The 17,197-nt window shown below is 38.1% G+C and overlaps 1 protein-coding gene across 2 annotated transcripts in view; it reads left to right on the top strand.

The window, feature by feature from the left end:
- Positions 1-4,544: 4,544 nt before the first annotated feature.
- Positions 4,545-17,197, top strand: part of NFAT5 (nuclear factor of activated T-cells 5, tonicity-responsive) — a 130,838-nt gene continuing 118,185 nt past the window's right edge. The window contains exons 1-2 of one of the 2 annotated variants that reach the window (XM_012660505.1): positions 4,814-4,896; positions 6,626-6,679. In XM_012660505.1, coding sequence (XP_012515959.1) covers positions 4,824-4,896; positions 6,626-6,679 — 127 coding nt within the window. In that variant the 5' untranslated portion in view covers positions 4,814-4,823. Of the gene's footprint in view, positions 4,897-6,625; positions 6,680-17,197 lie in introns of both variants that reach the window. The other variant, XM_012660504.1, reaches the window with a different exon arrangement.

The following is a 17,197-nucleotide window of genomic DNA, read 5'->3' as shown; positions in this document are numbered from 1 at the left end:
CCTGTATAGATTTCTAGCATAGCACCTATCACAATGCATGTGTTTGTTTGCAGGACATCTCCCTGGTCAGGCTGAGCTTACTTCTTATATTTATCTTTGTAAAATCATTGTATCTCCTACACCTGACATAGTTCCTGGCACCCATTCATGGAATGAGAGAAGAATGAATTTTAGCTTCATGTAGAGGGATGGTTTTGCATCTTTTATGGTTTATGGAGCTTTCTTTAAGAAAGCTTATGAAAGTTAAAATTTTAACCTTTGGGCCGGGCGCGGTGGCTCATGCCTGTAATCCTAGCACTCTGGGAGGCCGAGGCGGGTGGATCACTCAAGGTCAGGAGTTCGAGAACAGCCTGAGCAAGAGTGAGACCCCGACTTTACTAAAAATAGAAAGAAATTATCTGGACAACTAAAAATATATAGAAAAAATTAGCCGGACATGGTTGCGCATGCCTGTAGTCCCAGCTACTCGGGAGGCTGAGGCAGGAGGATCACTTGAGCCCAGGAGTTTGAGGTTGCTGTGAGCTAGGCTGAAGCCACAGCACTCTAGCCCAGGCAACACAGTGAGACTCCGTCTCAAAAAAAAAAAATTTTAACCTTTGTCCCAAGGAAAGAAATGCATATAGGTACAAGCTTGTAAGAATTTTTGTATAAGTTTAGGGAGATTACAGATGCCTTGAAGCAAACCAATGGACCTTGGGTTAAAACTCCCTGAGTTTAAGAGAGAGGGTAATAGGAAATTGTAAAACCTTTACTAATTCATACTGTTGGTCAAACTAATATTAGAGAACTGAGGTGGGGCTACTAGACTCAATAAATACTATGATTAGATGTAGAAAGAACATCGTAGCAAATGCAATGTGGTGGTATCAAGGCCAGTGTGAATAAAAGGACTTGCTTGCAGTTTGCATATGCCTAACCTGCCTAGCATTGGAATGATTTAGAGACATTATCTTCCTTCCTTTCTTGGTTTCATGGGCTTGGGGTTTCTATTTTCCCATGAAAATTTCTCCTCCTTAATCCAGCCTTTGAATTCCTCTGGCATTTATTTCCTTTCTCCCTGCTCACTCAATCTTCCAGATTCAAGCCGATTGCACTGAATCTCAGGACTTGCAATTACTCCAAATCTTGAGAAATGTAATGGTCTCTATAGGACTTCAGATATAAACTCCAACTCAGACCAACTCATAAAATACAGAAGTCCTTCATCAAAGTGCACTAAATGCTTGATTATAAGATTAAGGTACTCTCTGGAAGATGCAAAGAGTGAGAATGTTCTATATCTGACTGTAAATAGTATAGAAACTAATTTTGCCTCCAGAAATATTTGTTACAACATGTTCTAAGGGTGAAAATTGACACATAAACGTAATCAAATAAGAATTTGATTACAAGTTCAGTGCAAATGCAGTCACTGCTATTTCCCACCACTATCAATTCTCTGTTGTTATTCAGGACTGTTCCCTTAATAGGCAGGGCTAAAATATTTGCGGTCTAAACTTTTTTTGTTCTATTATTTGAATTGCTCTGGAAATTTTCCTTGCAGATTTTGTTTGTTTAGCAGGTTCCTTACAATATGTGTGTGACTAAAATTATTTTAACAGCTTTAATTGTATTATAATGACAAAGATTCTGTAGATCTTGTGACAACACGTTCCTGTGTTCTGTATGAGTTTATTTAATTCCTTTTCAGTGGTTGATATTTGAACCTCTTTCTTTTAGAGTTGATCCAGCTACACAATTCACAAAGTGCCAAAACAGGTCCAGGAGGGGGTTAAAGAACACACCACCAGTATAAAAACTGCCATTCTATTGCATAATCTATTCAGTCTTTTAGTTGAATCTGGGTTCTTGTGAAATTTTAATAAAGTGACGAGGGAATGGGATATATGGTTGGGAAGTAACATAAAGGAATTCTTCAAACTACTAAATCTGCTTTATGTTTTGTTTCACGATCCTATTGTAATTTTCAATGAGAGGAAATTCCCACATTTTATTTAATACATGCTTAAAGTTTTACTTTTTTATTGTGCTCAGAGGAAATTTTATAAAGGAGTGTGTATAGATGATTGTTTAAAAAATATATCATTAGCTTATTTTAAATATCAAATAAAAGGGGACACAACTGAGATATAAATGACCATAGAGGGAAATATCATTGGAACTAGGGGTAGCATATAATTTGCTAAAGATACAATGATCAGAGAGTTATTTTTGATGACCTTAAATATTATACAGGTCACAATGTATTTTTCGATCCGAGTAGAACAAACACTGTTTACTAATGAATTAATTTGTGTTTTTAGTCACTAAAATTTGAAGGGCAAAATGAAAATCTGTTTCTATGTTGTCGCAAAGCATGGCCATGAGAACTATCCATCTAAGCAGTTTTTCAAAGAATGTGTCTCTGTAAAAGGACAAGGAGGGGGCATTGAATTTTCAAGTATTTATCGGGATGTAATCAGTGCTTAAAGAAGGAACTGATGGGGTGGGGCCTGAGCCCATAGAATTCCAGTCTAAGGGAATTCACAATTTAGGGAAGTCACACTTTGGTGGACCCCTCTTCACTTTGCTCTTACCTAAGCAGGAGAAATCTGATTAACATACACAACAAAACCTCAATGGAAAAAAAAGGCACAAAAGGACAGAGAAGTACTGAGTGAAAGAGGAAGAGGCCTTGCCAATTCTTGCCTTGTTAATTAGGGTCAGAACAGTACTGGGGATTTCCTATACCTTAAATCTGTTGAATGATCACATAGGTCTGGGGGAAAGGGATATGCTCAGACTGATTCACTCAACTTTCTTAGTACTGGGGCTCTGCCTGGTGCTGTGCACTTTCCTCTCCATTACACCATGTCGTGACTAATGAATGGGGGAGGTCTCCAACAGGTGTTTACTCCAATTCAGAAGCTATAGCATTTCAGTAGGCCTTGGCCTGTTGGGCAATGTAAGGTTTGAATCTTCCTCTATCAAATGAGTGGGGCTCTTGCCAGTTATGAAGGGACTTCCCTTGGGACTTGTTACAACAGCATACAGTGGCGATGGAAATTTGAGGGTAATTTCCTGTTCTGCTTTGCCATCTTGGGGTGACTCTGAAAAGCTTTCCTAACCTCTGGCAGGAGGAAAATGTTCACAGGGTTGATTAATTACTACACAGAATTCAGTGAAGATAATTGGGCAACATGAATCAGATGTCCCAATGGGAAGATAGGTAGGCTCTGATGACACAAGTTTAAATTCTAGGTCTGCAGGTGGAGCTCTGGAAAGGGCCCCACCCCAAAGACACCTGCACTAGGGCCTCCTTTCCTGAGAGCTTCTTCCCTGAATCTCAGCACTCCAAGTCCAGATGAATTGCTCAAATTCATGGGGAAAAGGATCTATAAATTATATATATATATATATATATATGAAAAATACAGACTGATTTTTATGATTTGTAACTATCTTTGTAGATAAAATAAAAAACTAAACCAACTCGAATAGCTTAAAAACCTTGCCTGTGTGGCTGCTGGCATCAATATTCCACACAAGATTAAAATTATTTCCCAAGATGCACACCCTGCACTCCAATTGATATTTTAATAACTCGATTAAAAATTTCTCAGAAGTCTATTAAGAGAATCAGGAAACGGTCTGCGGTGTAGGTGAGGATTTTAAGTTTTTGCAACGGAAACTTTTGGCCCCAGGAACAGAATAGCAAAAACTTAATTATGTTTTTCCTCCATCCCTGCCTAGTACAAAAGTAAAAAATGAAAAACTGGAAGAGTAGCGTTAGGGTTTTTTTTTTTTTTCCCCTTTAGAACAGCCAGGTGGATCAACATGATCCAATTTTTAAATTGTCTTCTATCTCCCATCCGAATAAATCTGGACGCCCCAGCACAATCACAGAGATCGTTTTTAAAAAAAACGTCCAGCCTCCAAAGGTCGGGGTAGGGGAGAAAATCATTAAAAACGATAACTCGAGGAAAAATTTTAAGATACGGTCTGCCATTTCCTAATTGAGTCGGGCAGTCCTCTGGCCAACTCAATGTGGACATTGCTATGAAAACTCCAAAGGGCTGGTGGCTGTCCAAGCGATGAAGCTCCATTCCCCTGCGAGACCCCAAGCCAGCCCAGCCTGGCCGCCGCCCGTTTCTGGGGTCCTTCCCCTCCTCGCGCAGACACCTCGGTTCCCCCGGGTCTGTCTCCTGCCCTCAGCTCGGCGCGAGGCCCGCCGCCTCAAGCTCGCCGCCACCAGGCCGGTGCAAATACCTTTTCCCTCCCCGGGGCCCCAGCGTGCGGACACCTCCCTGCCTCCCTCCCTCCCTGCCGGCGGGGCCCTTTCCCGGCTCGGGAAAGCAGCCGGGCGGCGGCGGCAGGAAGCGAAGCCCTTGTTGATGCTGTTCCAGGGAGCGCCTCCCCGCCCTCCGGCGGCCGCCGGGCTCTTCCTCGCTCCCGTGCGCCCCCCTCCGCGCCTGCGCAGTGCTCCGCGGGGGGGCGGGGCTCAGATTCCTGTCAGCGGCCGCGGCGGCGGTGGCGGCGTCCGTCAGTTTTCGCTGAGGAGAAGCACGAAAAGGACCCGCTGGCTTTCCCCCCCTCCCCTTCCCCGCCCTGAACCCCTCTCCTGGCTCGCCGGGAATCAGTCCTTGTGGAGTTTCCCCTCCAACCCGCCGCCGTTTCCTCGGTCCTCGGCCCGGTGGAAGTCACTGCCCTCGAGGAGGAGGCAGCGGCAGCCGCCCTCGCCTCGCCGCCCCCGGTTCGGTGCCCGCGGTCCCGGAGAGGAGGTGCCGCCGCCACCGCCGCTCCCCCCCTCCCGCTGCCCTCGGGCCGGGCTGGGTCGAGTTGCGATGCCCTCGGACTTCATCTCATTGCTCAGCGCGGACCTAGACCTGGAATCGCCCAAGTCCCTGTACTCGCGAGGTGAGTCAGGCTGGGGGGTGGGGCGTGGGGGCGGGGAGACCGGGCCCGAGGGAGGCAGGGGGTCCCCGTCGGGGCGGGGGTCGGCTCGGCCCCGACCCCAGTGGCCTCTCTTGATGGGGTGGGGAGAGGCCGATGCGGTCGGGGTCTGGTGGAGGGGGCAAGCCGAGGAGTCGCCTTCCCCGCGGAGCCGCCGGCCGCTCGGGGCCCAGATTCTGTTGGCCCCCGGGTCTCTGCGGTACCGATCGCTCAGAGCCGGTCCAGCCCCGCCACACTCCGCGAGCGGCTGGCCCCAGCCTCCCCCGCTTGGGGATCACCCCAGACTGGGCCCCTAGCTGGGGCCGCCGCGATCGGCGCGCAGCGGCTGCTCTTACCAGGACCCTCCTCCCCAGCAAAGTTGCCCCCGAGCGGGCGGCGTGGCCTGGAGCGGGTTCTAGGTGCAGGATCACCATTTTTCTCCCCCTCCAGCTTGTTTGTGCGCCGTCGTTCTACCCCCGTCTCCCTCCGGCCTAGTCCCCTCCCTCCCCGTGTTGGGACAGCCCCCCTTGAACAGGCGTTCTTCCTTTCCTCGTCATCTTATTGCTAGAAAGGGCCCGAATTTTCTTCTTTCTCTTCCCACCTCCGTGACATTCTAATTACTTACTGCTCCCTCTCTTTTACAAAGCTAGGGGTACTCTCTCTGGGTTGGTTTTATTCCTCACCTCTCCCAGGAGTACCAGCTCAGGCACAGACGCTGTCCTTTGAGAATTTTCTCTTTTTTGCTTTTCAAAGGCTCTTTGCAGGGAGGGGGCACTGGACAGAGATACTCATTTAAAAACTCTTTTGGCTAAGGGATGCAGGGGATTCCCAGCGTCTGAAATATTAACACTTGAGCTGATCTCTACTCAGGTTAAATTCCTATACTGGACACCACGAGAATGTGTCAGAACAGGTTCCCTGTGCAAGGGGCATCAAACTCAAAATACTCCCTCTGCACCCTTCACCACTTTTTAAACCACGGGAAGGGCAAAATACATAACTGAGTTGTTAACTATTCATTTCAGCATATTAAAAAAATGTGCCATTGTGAACCCCCTTCCTGAGAAATTCAGCGTTTCCTTCTGCTTTTGGTTTGATGTATCCATTTGCTGATTCCACCTCTTCCAAAAAAAAAAAAAAAGCGGGGGGGTACTTCAGCTTCACACATTAGTGTATTTAAATTGTTTAAGTGAATCAAAGTGAGATGGTTTAACTCTGGAAGGTACTGGACTTTGTAGACTGACTATTGAGTTTGTACACAGAGTCCTACTTAGTAACTGTAGCCATTGTTGCTCCGGTGACTTTAGTTGGCAGTCACTATCCTGCAGGATGTTTTTTGGGCAGCGTTACCTGAATTAGTTTAGAAATATTATAATTTTGAGTGTCAGAAGAAAGAGACAATATCAAGAGATGATTCTTAGAGCAGGGCTAATAATGTGTTACAAATGGGTGCTAAAAATAGTCAAGACATTAACACCATTTGGGCAGTAATCATCAGATAATTTTCCATGAAACAAATACTTAATGAAAATCTAAGTTTAGCTTAGGGACCAATGTAGAGACAATTCAACCTTCCTTTTGCAGGGAATATATTCACAAATATGGGCTTTAGCTCCTTAAAATACATGGCAGTTATATAAGAGATGTTTGCTATCCTTGGCATTTTTTTCCTCATTCAGCATAAAAAGTACCTAATGCTTTTTGTGTTTTTCAGATTCTCTGAAGTTACACCCATCACAGAATTTTCATAGAGCTGGACTATTGGAAGGTCAGCAAAGTGCCATTTTAAAGCATATTGTGTTAGTATGCAAAGTCTTTCTCTGAAATGGAGTTTAAATGGGAAAGCGTGAAACTTTGCAAACTCACACAATGTTGTTTTCTTCTGAAGAGCCTGATCCTTCTTTTAGAGCAGCTAAATGTTTCAGTGGATTTTGTTGCTCCGTTTGATGTGCTTGTTGGCTGTTGTATCTTCTTTGAGAAGCCTTGAAAAATCATTTTAAATTATGTGTTGGGTGTTCTACTTTAGAATTTGGATCTTAATTCTAGCTTTTTACACGCAAACTGAATGTGAAAAGGCCCAAACATTTAAGATGATGAATATAACTAAAAGAGTGACACCAAACACATATTTAGTTTGAAAATTCAGAATTTAGAACTTTTATATGCTGAACATTTCAAAATGATATGTTAATTATTTATTACAAAAGCATTGATGCTATTACTATTACATTATGTTTAAGGATAAGGAAAGCCAAGTAATAGAGATGATGATTGAGCTATGCTTAGAAAAAAAGGGTTTTAGAAAATTCTGGCAATGTTAATAGAGTCTGCACAATAGTTTAAACAGCTGACAGTTGCTTTAGAAAACTTTGTATTTTTTTAGCATTTTAAGATAAAATACTCTGTGTTGTTTTTGTAGATTTTGAAGAGATTTCACATATGTCATCTTTGAGTCCTTGTAATTCTGGAATTTGACAGCAAAGATATTAATTTCCCCCACATAAAATTGAGAAACTGAGGCCAAAATTAAGAGACTTAAAAAAAAGAAACAGTACTTTCGGTGTTTTAGTTAGTGCTCTGTACCCAAAGCCAAGCTGCCACTATGAAATACCTATGTAACCAGTAACTTAAACATTTTATGGCCCACTTAAAAAAGACCCTAAATATTTAAGTTTGACTTGAATATAGATTTTTGCGTCCCTTACTGGTAGTGTGATACAGTGGGAGAAAAATGGGTTTTGTAGTTGAGCTTAAGTTTGAATACCAATTTAGCTACTTATTAGCTCTGTGACCTTGGGCATGTGATTTTACTTCTCTAAACTTTAATATTCTTTGTATAAAAATGTAGTTATCTCTTAAGTTTAGTGAACTAATGTGTATAAAGTGCCCAGTATAGGGTGGCTTAATAAATGTTAGTTTTTTCCTTAAGTATCAGCTTAACAGTACATATAAAGATTCTCTTATGCTTTATATGCTTAACAGAGCATATAAAAAGTTCTCTAATTAATTATTGGTTATATTTGTACATATACGAAGCCCATATACATGTATTAATGTGAAAGAAAGATATTTTTACAACTACAATTTGAAGTGAGAAATTTTTAGAAGTGTTTCTTAGTGAAGCAGATTTCTGGTTTTTAATCATATTGTTCAATTTGTGACCATGTTGTGGAATGATATTTGTCTGTACAAACCCATCCATTTCCTGGGCAATAAACCGGAGAGTGTCATAGAGATTATCAGGCAGGAGAAAGAAATATTTTCAATTCTTTTCTTGACTTTTTAGAGTATGGAACCGCAGACAACCACTTACTATGTATATTCACGTTTGTGCCAAAATACTTCTGTTAATATTTCATTTTGGTTGAGAAGATATTCAACTATTTAAAGTAAGACCACCCTTTTATAGATTATATATAAAATGTAAAATGTGTAAATATCAAGTATATCATGTCCTTTTTACATTTTTGATACAGCATGTCATAAAAAGTTGTTTGCTTGTGTATTGAAGTATTAACTATGCCACCCTATTGCTATTTTTTAACCTTTTGTTATGGAGATTTTAAGAATACATAAAAGTAGAGAGAATAAAATAATGAACCCCTATATACTCATTACCAAACTTTAACAATTATCAATCTAATTTTGTTTCTTTTCTTTCCTTCTCTCCCCCAAGCTGGATTATTTTAAAACAAATTTCAGACATACTACTTCATAAATAAATATTTCTATGTTATAATGACTTATTTCTTACATTAATTTTTAAAATACTCTATTTTATTCCAAGGAATACATATTCTAGTTTATTTCAGCAAAGTCTCTTGTGGCTTTTCTGCTCTCTTTTCAAGTTATAGTATACTAGGAGGCTACTGCTTCTAGTATATAGTGTATCCTATGATCTATGTTAAAATCGTAGGCCATGCTATGAGACTTGGATTCAAATCCTTGTTCTGATATTTACTTGTGTGGCCTTGGCCTAATTATTTAATCTTTTTGTGCTTCACTTTTCTCATCTTTAAATGAGAGCAATAATATTATCTTTACCCTATGTCGTTGTGAAGATTATTTGAGGCAAATTTATGTAAAGCATTTAACCTAGCACATAGCAAGTGCTCAATAAGTGTTAGTTAAATTAAAAAGTTTTAAACAACAAACATTTGAAGAGTGCTTACCGTGTGCCAAGAACTTTACAAATATGAACTCTCTGACTTCTCCTAACAACCCTTTGAGATGGTTGTTACTATCCTGCTTTAGAGATGAGGAAATAAAGGCATAAGGAGGTATAGTAACTTACCCAGAGTCACATAGCTAGTAAGCTTCAGCCTTACTAAGTTGAAGATTCTAACAGGTAGTCTCACTTTAGAGTCTGTGCTCTTAACTACTATGCTGTACTGACTTCTTATGGTACATAATATAAAGTAGTGTCTAGTAATATTTATGTATGCATGCTTTACATCAATAGTCTAGATTTCCATCTAATAATTAAAAACTCAGCATAGAGTGAGGGGAATTTAAGTAATTGGTATAATACAATTTGTTAATTTTTTAATATTAATAAAACATACATTTCCCAAATTTAAGTTCTTTCAGGAAAACAAAGTTGGAAAACCTGCAATTGAGTATCATTAAGCTTTAGAAATAGATTCAAAATATCTTTACTGTTCAGTTGAGTTTGCATTTAACCTACCTGTCAAATAACATTGGTCCTTCCTGCTACCACCTTTTTTATTCAGTGTCATTGCCCGATAGTAGAAAAGGGATCTAGCTAATTAATAAATAATACTACATAACCATTAAAATGATGTTCCTGATGACCCCATAATTAACATGTGGGTCTTATTAAAATAAGTAAAAAATGATGCTGTTGTAGTTACATTGAAAATAACTTGTATAGAAAAAATCATGGACAAAAGTAAACACTATAGATTTTCACTTTTGGCTTCTGTTTTCCCTGTCATTTTTAAAGAACATGGTTTGTCTATATTTAAAAAATAAAATGGTTTGCAGTTAGGAGGTTCAAATTCAAAGGCTAGGGTTCTTCTTTGAAGTACCAGGGAAAAAAGTTCAACAACAGGGAAAAAGGCACTATTTCTTATACTTTCTGTACTGAAAAATATTTATTTTGGCATACATTGTTTGCCATACGAAAAACTAAGAAATGAAAGTAGACAAATCAATTAAGTAAGAGGTAATTTTATTTTATTTTATTTTATTTTATTTTATTTTTACCATGCATACTTATAGCTCACAAATGAAAATCCTAAAAATAGTATGAATGTTTTATTGACTTTATGGAATATTTCTGAATTGCCATTAAACCCAATTTATTTCTCTTCCTGGGGTCCATGTTAGTGTGGTAGTTAGACCATAAATGCCTCTGAGATGATATGTACGAAGCTATATTTTTGGACGGGATTTTTTGAAAATATATGACATTAAAAATAATCTATTGAATTATTTGATTGTTTAGTGTCTATTAATTTATGGATCCATACCTAGTAAAGTAAAAATATTGTGGAAATAATGAAGTTCAAACATGTCAAAAGTTATACGCAATTCATCCCTGTTCTTGCCTTTAGATCCATCTCTCTCTTTGATTTCCTACCGTTTGTCTTCATGTCTCTTCCCAAACTCTGTTTTAATTATTTTCATTCAGTACTAGAATTCTACTGCTTATTACAGGAAAAGGATAGAAATTCATATTCTAATCAGGTGATTCTTAGCCTAATCTTAATTAACTCTTGACTCCACTGTAATTATTCCAGTAGTCCTCTAAAACTTGCAAGTGGTAGTACAGAAAAGCATTTCCTATTGTGAACAGTATTATATATAAAAAATAGCCACTTTTTATATGAAAAGATTGACTCATCAAGTTGTATTTTCTGTTAAGAATAACAACAGGTAATTAGAAAAAATGAAAGATTAATCTGAGAGATCAATTGGGCCTCATTATTTAGTGACACAGGATAGTATTGTTAACTTTAAAGAGGTAAAAGACATTCTTCAATAGAGATGTTGCTTATTAACTTATGTTAATTTCTTGCTATTGCTAAGATTTTATTTCAAGTTATATAAAAGAGATTCATGCGTCATCTATTTCCTGTTAATAAAAATCAAGGATAAAAAACTGATAAAATATAAGATTAATTAATTATAATTATGGACTTGAGAGAAAAAGATACAAATTTTCTAAATGGATTAACTACAGATAATGGGTTCATCTTTCAAATATAAATAAAACCTGATGTTATAAAAGATCTACATTTTTGATGATTTGAACTAAAGATGTGTTACATGAGATTTCAGTTACTTTCATTTATTCTTAATTTTTTAAAAATAGATATTTTTCTCTTCTATCTTTAATATTTATTTGATAAGTAGGTAGTGATCCTTATTACTTGCCAGCCATGAATGTTTATCACTTCTTTCTCATTCAGAAAACATTATGATTAGTTCTTTATTAAATTTGGTATTTAGTTTTGAAGATGAGACAAGAACAGAAAAATTGCTAATAGCTAAGTGGTTGATTATGCTTTTCTTTATAAAATTAGTTTTACTTTTTAAAAATCTACTTACAGAAGTGTTTGTAGGACATTTATCAAAAGAAATATTGTTAGTAGTTAAAGAGAAGAAAGACTAATAAATTTAGTATTAGTAATAATTGAAAACCTTTTTTGCCAATTTATGTGTCAAGCAATTTATGTGTACCAGCATTCTAAAGATACTCTTCACATTTAATTGTCTGAAAAATTCTGTGATGTGGTACCAGTATCCCTATTTCATAAATGAGCATACAGAGGGATTCATTAATTTTCCCAAGGTCACTTATTTAGTGGATGAGGCTGGAATTTGAACTTCAACCATTTTACACCAGGGTTGTGAGCTTATACTGACTCTTTATGGTAAAAACATTTGATAATTGGCATTTATGCTCTGAGCCCTAATGGGGCTATGCCACTGTTCAGATGGTATAAAAAGAGTACTTTGTATTGGATTCTTTAGCTAAGCCCCTTCCATAAAATAATGAGAGAAATTCTGTGTGCCACACATATCAGTAAAGAGTGTGGGTATGACCCTTTGGGGGAAGATTTTAACACTCACAATTAGCAAATCATTGCCTGGCTTTGGAGTATCTTTAAGATTTAGCTGAAACAGATGGCTGGTCTAAACACCTCTGTTTTGGCTGATGATGAGACTCAGAAGTGAAGAGTAGGAAGAGCAGAAGACACCACCTAAGGAGAATTACTTTAGAAATGGAGGTGCCATGGCCTCTTGATTTCTTTGGCAGTAGATTTATGGAAGTATAAAAGTCATTGCTCCCTATTTCTGTTGGTATGTTTCACAGACAAAGTAAACTTGAGAAGAGATGAGCAACAAACAAAACAGTACTAATAGGAGTAATAGCCTCGGGGTTAGTTCTGTTTCTTCGGGTGGTTGGTCTTTGTTTCCTTGACTTCCTGAAAGTTCTGTTAGGAATATAGAAGATCTGGGTTCTAATTCTAGTTTGGCCCTGAGACCCTGTGGGAAATTGCAAAAGCACTCCTTTTCTTCAGCGGAGCCATTATCATCAGCGCTTACTTAAGAGTTTTGAGGAAAGCAACTGAAATATGTTGGAGGACTTTGGAAATTATAAATGCCATATGAATAGTGATATTTTGCATAGAGCTGTATTCATTTATTTTGGTTCTCCTTTCTGCTTTCTTTTTTATTTACCCCTTCCACCTATGATATTCTCTACATTTGTTGGTTCTGTTATTACTTCTTATATTCTTTCTCTATTTCACCTCTTTTTAAAGACAGACCTTCTTTATAGAGGTATAGAAGTGCACCCGTTTTAAATGTTCCGTGATTTTTTTTTTTTTTTTAAGTGTAATCACCACAATCAAGATGTAGAGCATTTCAATCATTCAGTAAAACTACTTCTTGCTCCTTTGTAGTTACTCCTGCCCACTCCAGCCCTGGGTATCTACTAATCTGCTTTTCATTACCATAGATTAGTTTTGCCTTTTAAGAATTTCATATAAATGAATTTATACAGTATGTACTCTTTTCTCTTTACCTTTTGATGTTCAACCACCATAACCTTCTAAAAGGGAACAAAGTATTTTAAAAAATGAATATAAAGGTGATAAATTTTTTTCTTTCGTATATTCTTATTCTATAACACAGCCAAATGTAGATTTTACAGGGATTGATTTTTGATGTTTATGTGCAAGTAGAAGTGACTTAGCCATAATACTGTTACTTATTCATTCACTAAAGATGAATTTTCATGGCTGGTCCGAAGGTAGTGAGTTATCTCACTTGATTGTTCACAGTCAGTTACAGATTGAACTCCTTGTTCTACTACTTAACCCCCCTCCTCACTACTGCACTTGACTAGTCTTAAAAAAAAAAAATTTTAAAAAAAATTAAAAAAAAAAAGATGAATTTTCACATAGATCCTGGCTCACATTGCTTATAGTTTATTAGAAGAGACTATATGAATAAACAGTGATAACACAGAGTTTTAAAGAGTTTAGTAATTCAATTTAGATTAGAGAATGAAGTTAGGATAGTAATATGGTTGACTTTTATTTGTTAATAGGGAAATAACTTACATGCACAATATACTAGAGCATATAATTTGAACCTGTACTTGATAATTGTAAATTCTAGTTTAGAAGTTTAAAATTTCTTTGTAAAATAGTTTACATTTTAAAAAGTCGAAGAGCGTAGAGGTTGCACACTTATTACAGTTAGCCCTCCAGTTCCGAGGGTTTTGCATCCTTGGATTCAATTCAACCAACTGCAGATTGAAAATATTTTTTAAGAAGTTCGCAACTGTGCTGAACATGTACAGACTTTTTTTTCTTGTCATTATTCCCTAAACAATAAACAACTATTTACATAGCATTTATATTTTATTAGGTATAAGTAACCCAGAGATGATTTAAAGTATACAGGAGGATGTGTATGGGTTATATGCAAACACTATTACACCGTTTTATATCAGGGACTTGAGCATCTGCAGATTTTGGTATCTGCAGAAGGTCCTGGAACCAATCTTCCTTGATACTGAGGGATGACTATACTCTGATAAATAGTTTCTATAGTCAAGCATAAAGGTAAAAACAGAATATTACCTTTTGATCCCTTATAAATGAGTACTGTCTTATGTTTAACTATGTGTTGTAAATACAAGTTTTGAATAAAGTTCAAATTTGCCCAATAATCATATATACTATATTCTATGTGGCTAGTTCGGATATTAGACATTAAAGTGCTTTTATTAGCAATATAATAGAACACTTAAATGTTTTTTTTTTTTTTTTTTTGAGACAGAGTCTCACTCTCTTGCCTGGGGCGAGTGCCGTGGCGTCAGCCTAGCTCACAGCAACCTCAAACTCCTGGGCTCAAGCAATCCTCCTGCCTCAGCCTCCTGAGTAGCTGGGACCACAGGCACGCGCCACCATGCCCGGCTAATTTTTTCTACCTATATTTTTAGCTGTCCAATTAATTTCTTTCCATCTTTTGGTAGAGACGGGGTCTCGCTCTTGCTCAGGCTGGTCTCGAACTCCTGAGCTCAGAACAATCCGCCCGCCTCGGCCTCCCAGAGTGCTAGGATTACAGGCGTGAGCCACCGCGCCCGGCCCACTTAAATGTTTTTGATGGAGGCCTGATTACACATATACTCTAATTATTTGTTTGAATTAAAGTTTTCATTACAATCATATGGGTAAGTCAGTAAAACAATCGTGTTTAAGTGTGTGTTATGGCAATGACCATAAGCCAAACTTAGGCATAAGCTAACAAGTAGCTATCCTTCACAGTGGAGTTGTAATTGGAAGTCTTAGAGAATTGGTTAATGTTTCTCTTCTTTCCAGTTTTTAAGTAGCTACTTACTTGTTGGGTTTCATTGTGAAACAAAGATTTTACTTGGAAAAATATGACTATAAAGTGGAATTAATGATAAATTAATGTTCTCAAATATAAATACTCAACTTATAAATGCCTAGATAATAGACAGTTATAAGAACTTTAGAAACACTATAAAAATTTCCCTTGAGGCTGCACACAGTGGCTTACACCTGTAATCCTAGCACTTTGGAGGTCGAAGTGGGAGGATTGTTTGAGGCCAGAAGTTCGAGACCAGCCTGAGCAAGAGTGAGACCCCATCTGCACAAAAAATAGAAAATTAACTGGGCGTGGTGGCACACACCTGTAGTCCCAGCTACTTGGGAGGCTGAGACAGGGGGATTGCTTGAGCCCAGGAGTTGGAGATTGCAGTGAGCTATTATGATGCCACTGTACTCTAGCCCATGAGACAGCAAGACCCTGTCTCAAAAAAAATTTTTTTCACTTGAATAAGTTTTTGTAAAATTATATTGTGAACTCCAAGACTTTTTTCTATATTATTTATTGTTTTGTTATTAAATCATTCTCTAGAATAGTGGTCCCCAACCTTTTTGGCACCAGGGACCTGTTTCATGGAAGATAATTTTTCCATGGACTGGGGTAGGGGTTGGTTTCAGGATGGTTCAAGTGCATTTCATTTATTGTGCAGTCAAACCTCTCTGCTAATGATAATCTGTATTTGTAGCCACTCCCCAGCACTAGCATCACCGCCTCAGCTCCACCTCAGATCATCAGGCATTAGATTCTCATAAGGAACATGCAACCTAGATCCCTTGTGTGCACACTTTATGGTAGGGTTCAAGTTCCTATGAGAATCTAATGCCACTGCTGATTTGGCAGAAGGTGGAGCTCAGGCGGTGATGTTAGCCATGGGGAGTGGCTGTAAATATTAATACAGATGAAGCTTTACTCGCTCACCACCACTCACTTTCTGCTGTGTGGCCTGGTTCCTAACAGGCTATGGACTTGTACTGGTCCATGGCCCAGGGATTGGAGACCACAGCTCTCGAATATTAGTGAATGAATGGAAAATATAAACATAGATTCAATTCTATAATTATTTTTAAATAACTTTTCTTAATTTATATTTGCCTATAATATTGAGTATAGGATGAAGATTTATGTACACTATTTGAATTATAGATGCTTTGGATAAAATGATTCCTTCCTTCCTTCCTCCCTCCCTCCCTCTCTCCCTCCCTCCCTCTCTCCCTTCCCTTCCCTCCCCTCCCCTTCCTTCCCTTTTTTTCCTTTCTTTTCTTTCTTTCAAGAGAGTCTTGCTCTGTCACCCTGGGTAGAGTGCAGTGGCATCATTGTAGCTGACTGCAACCTCAGACTGCTGGGCTTGAGTGATCCTCTTGCCTCAACCTCCCAAGTGTCTGGGAATATCGCTGCCTGCCACGTTGCCCAGCTAATCTTTCTATTTTTAGTACAAACCTGTCTCGCTCTTGCTCAGGCTGGTCTTAGAAGTCCTGAGCTCAAGTGATCCTCCCGCCTCAGCCTCCCAGAGTGCTAGTGATTACTTAATTTCTTAAAAAAGCTCATTACTTTAGAAAAAACTGGGTAATGAAGTAGTTGAAGTATAGAATGTTATTAGTTAACTAAATTACTGCCCTATTACAGTAAATACAAATAAAACATTCACTATGTAAAGTACCATAAATAAAAGCTTTCTCGAAAGTGCTTGTTACCCAAACTTCACAAGAGTGGATAGCATAAACACTAAATTCTGCACAGAAAAAAATTTAATGCACACTAAATTGAATTGAAAAAGAAAGTGCTTTTTTTAGAATTAAAAATGGTAAAGATGGTTGATAATAGGCAGATCCAAAGTCCCACATATTTATCAGGCTTGTGAATAAAAACTCATTTCAAAAACAAATATTACTAACTTGCTGTGTGATTTTAGGCAAGTTACTTAACCTTTCTGTGACTCAATTCTTCTGTAAAATGAAGATAATAGACTTATAGACCTGTTATGAGGATTAGATGAGTTAATATTTCTAAAGCGCTTGGAATAGTTCTTGACACATAGTAAGCACTATATAAGTGCTTGTTAAGCAGATAAAATAAAAATACTTATCCAGAGGAAAATTACTTAGCAAACATACTTAGAATGTAACAAGAAACTAGGATTTTATTAGCATACGCTTCTGAACACCTAAATCAGATTTTGCTAAATTTATGTATTAAAGTTTAGGCATTCATAGCACCATGTTTTGCAGACTTTATCTTTCTAAAATCCAAATCCAAATCTGTCACTTGCTTAAAAATTCTTTAATGGTATCCATGGGCTTTAGGCTGAACTCCAAATTCTTAAAACCTGGTTCCTGATAGTCTTTTTCAAAAACTGAGAAAAAATTCATATAAAGTTCATTATTTTAACTAT

The sequence above is a fragment of the Propithecus coquereli genome, unplaced genomic scaffold, assembly GCF_000956105.1.
Source record: "Propithecus coquereli isolate 6110/MARCELLA unplaced genomic scaffold, Pcoq_1.0 Scaffold67, whole genome shotgun sequence".
In the NCBI taxonomy this organism is placed as follows: Eukaryota; Metazoa; Chordata; class Mammalia; order Primates; family Indriidae; genus Propithecus; species Propithecus coquereli.
This window is presented reverse-complemented; position numbering and strand designations above follow the sequence as displayed.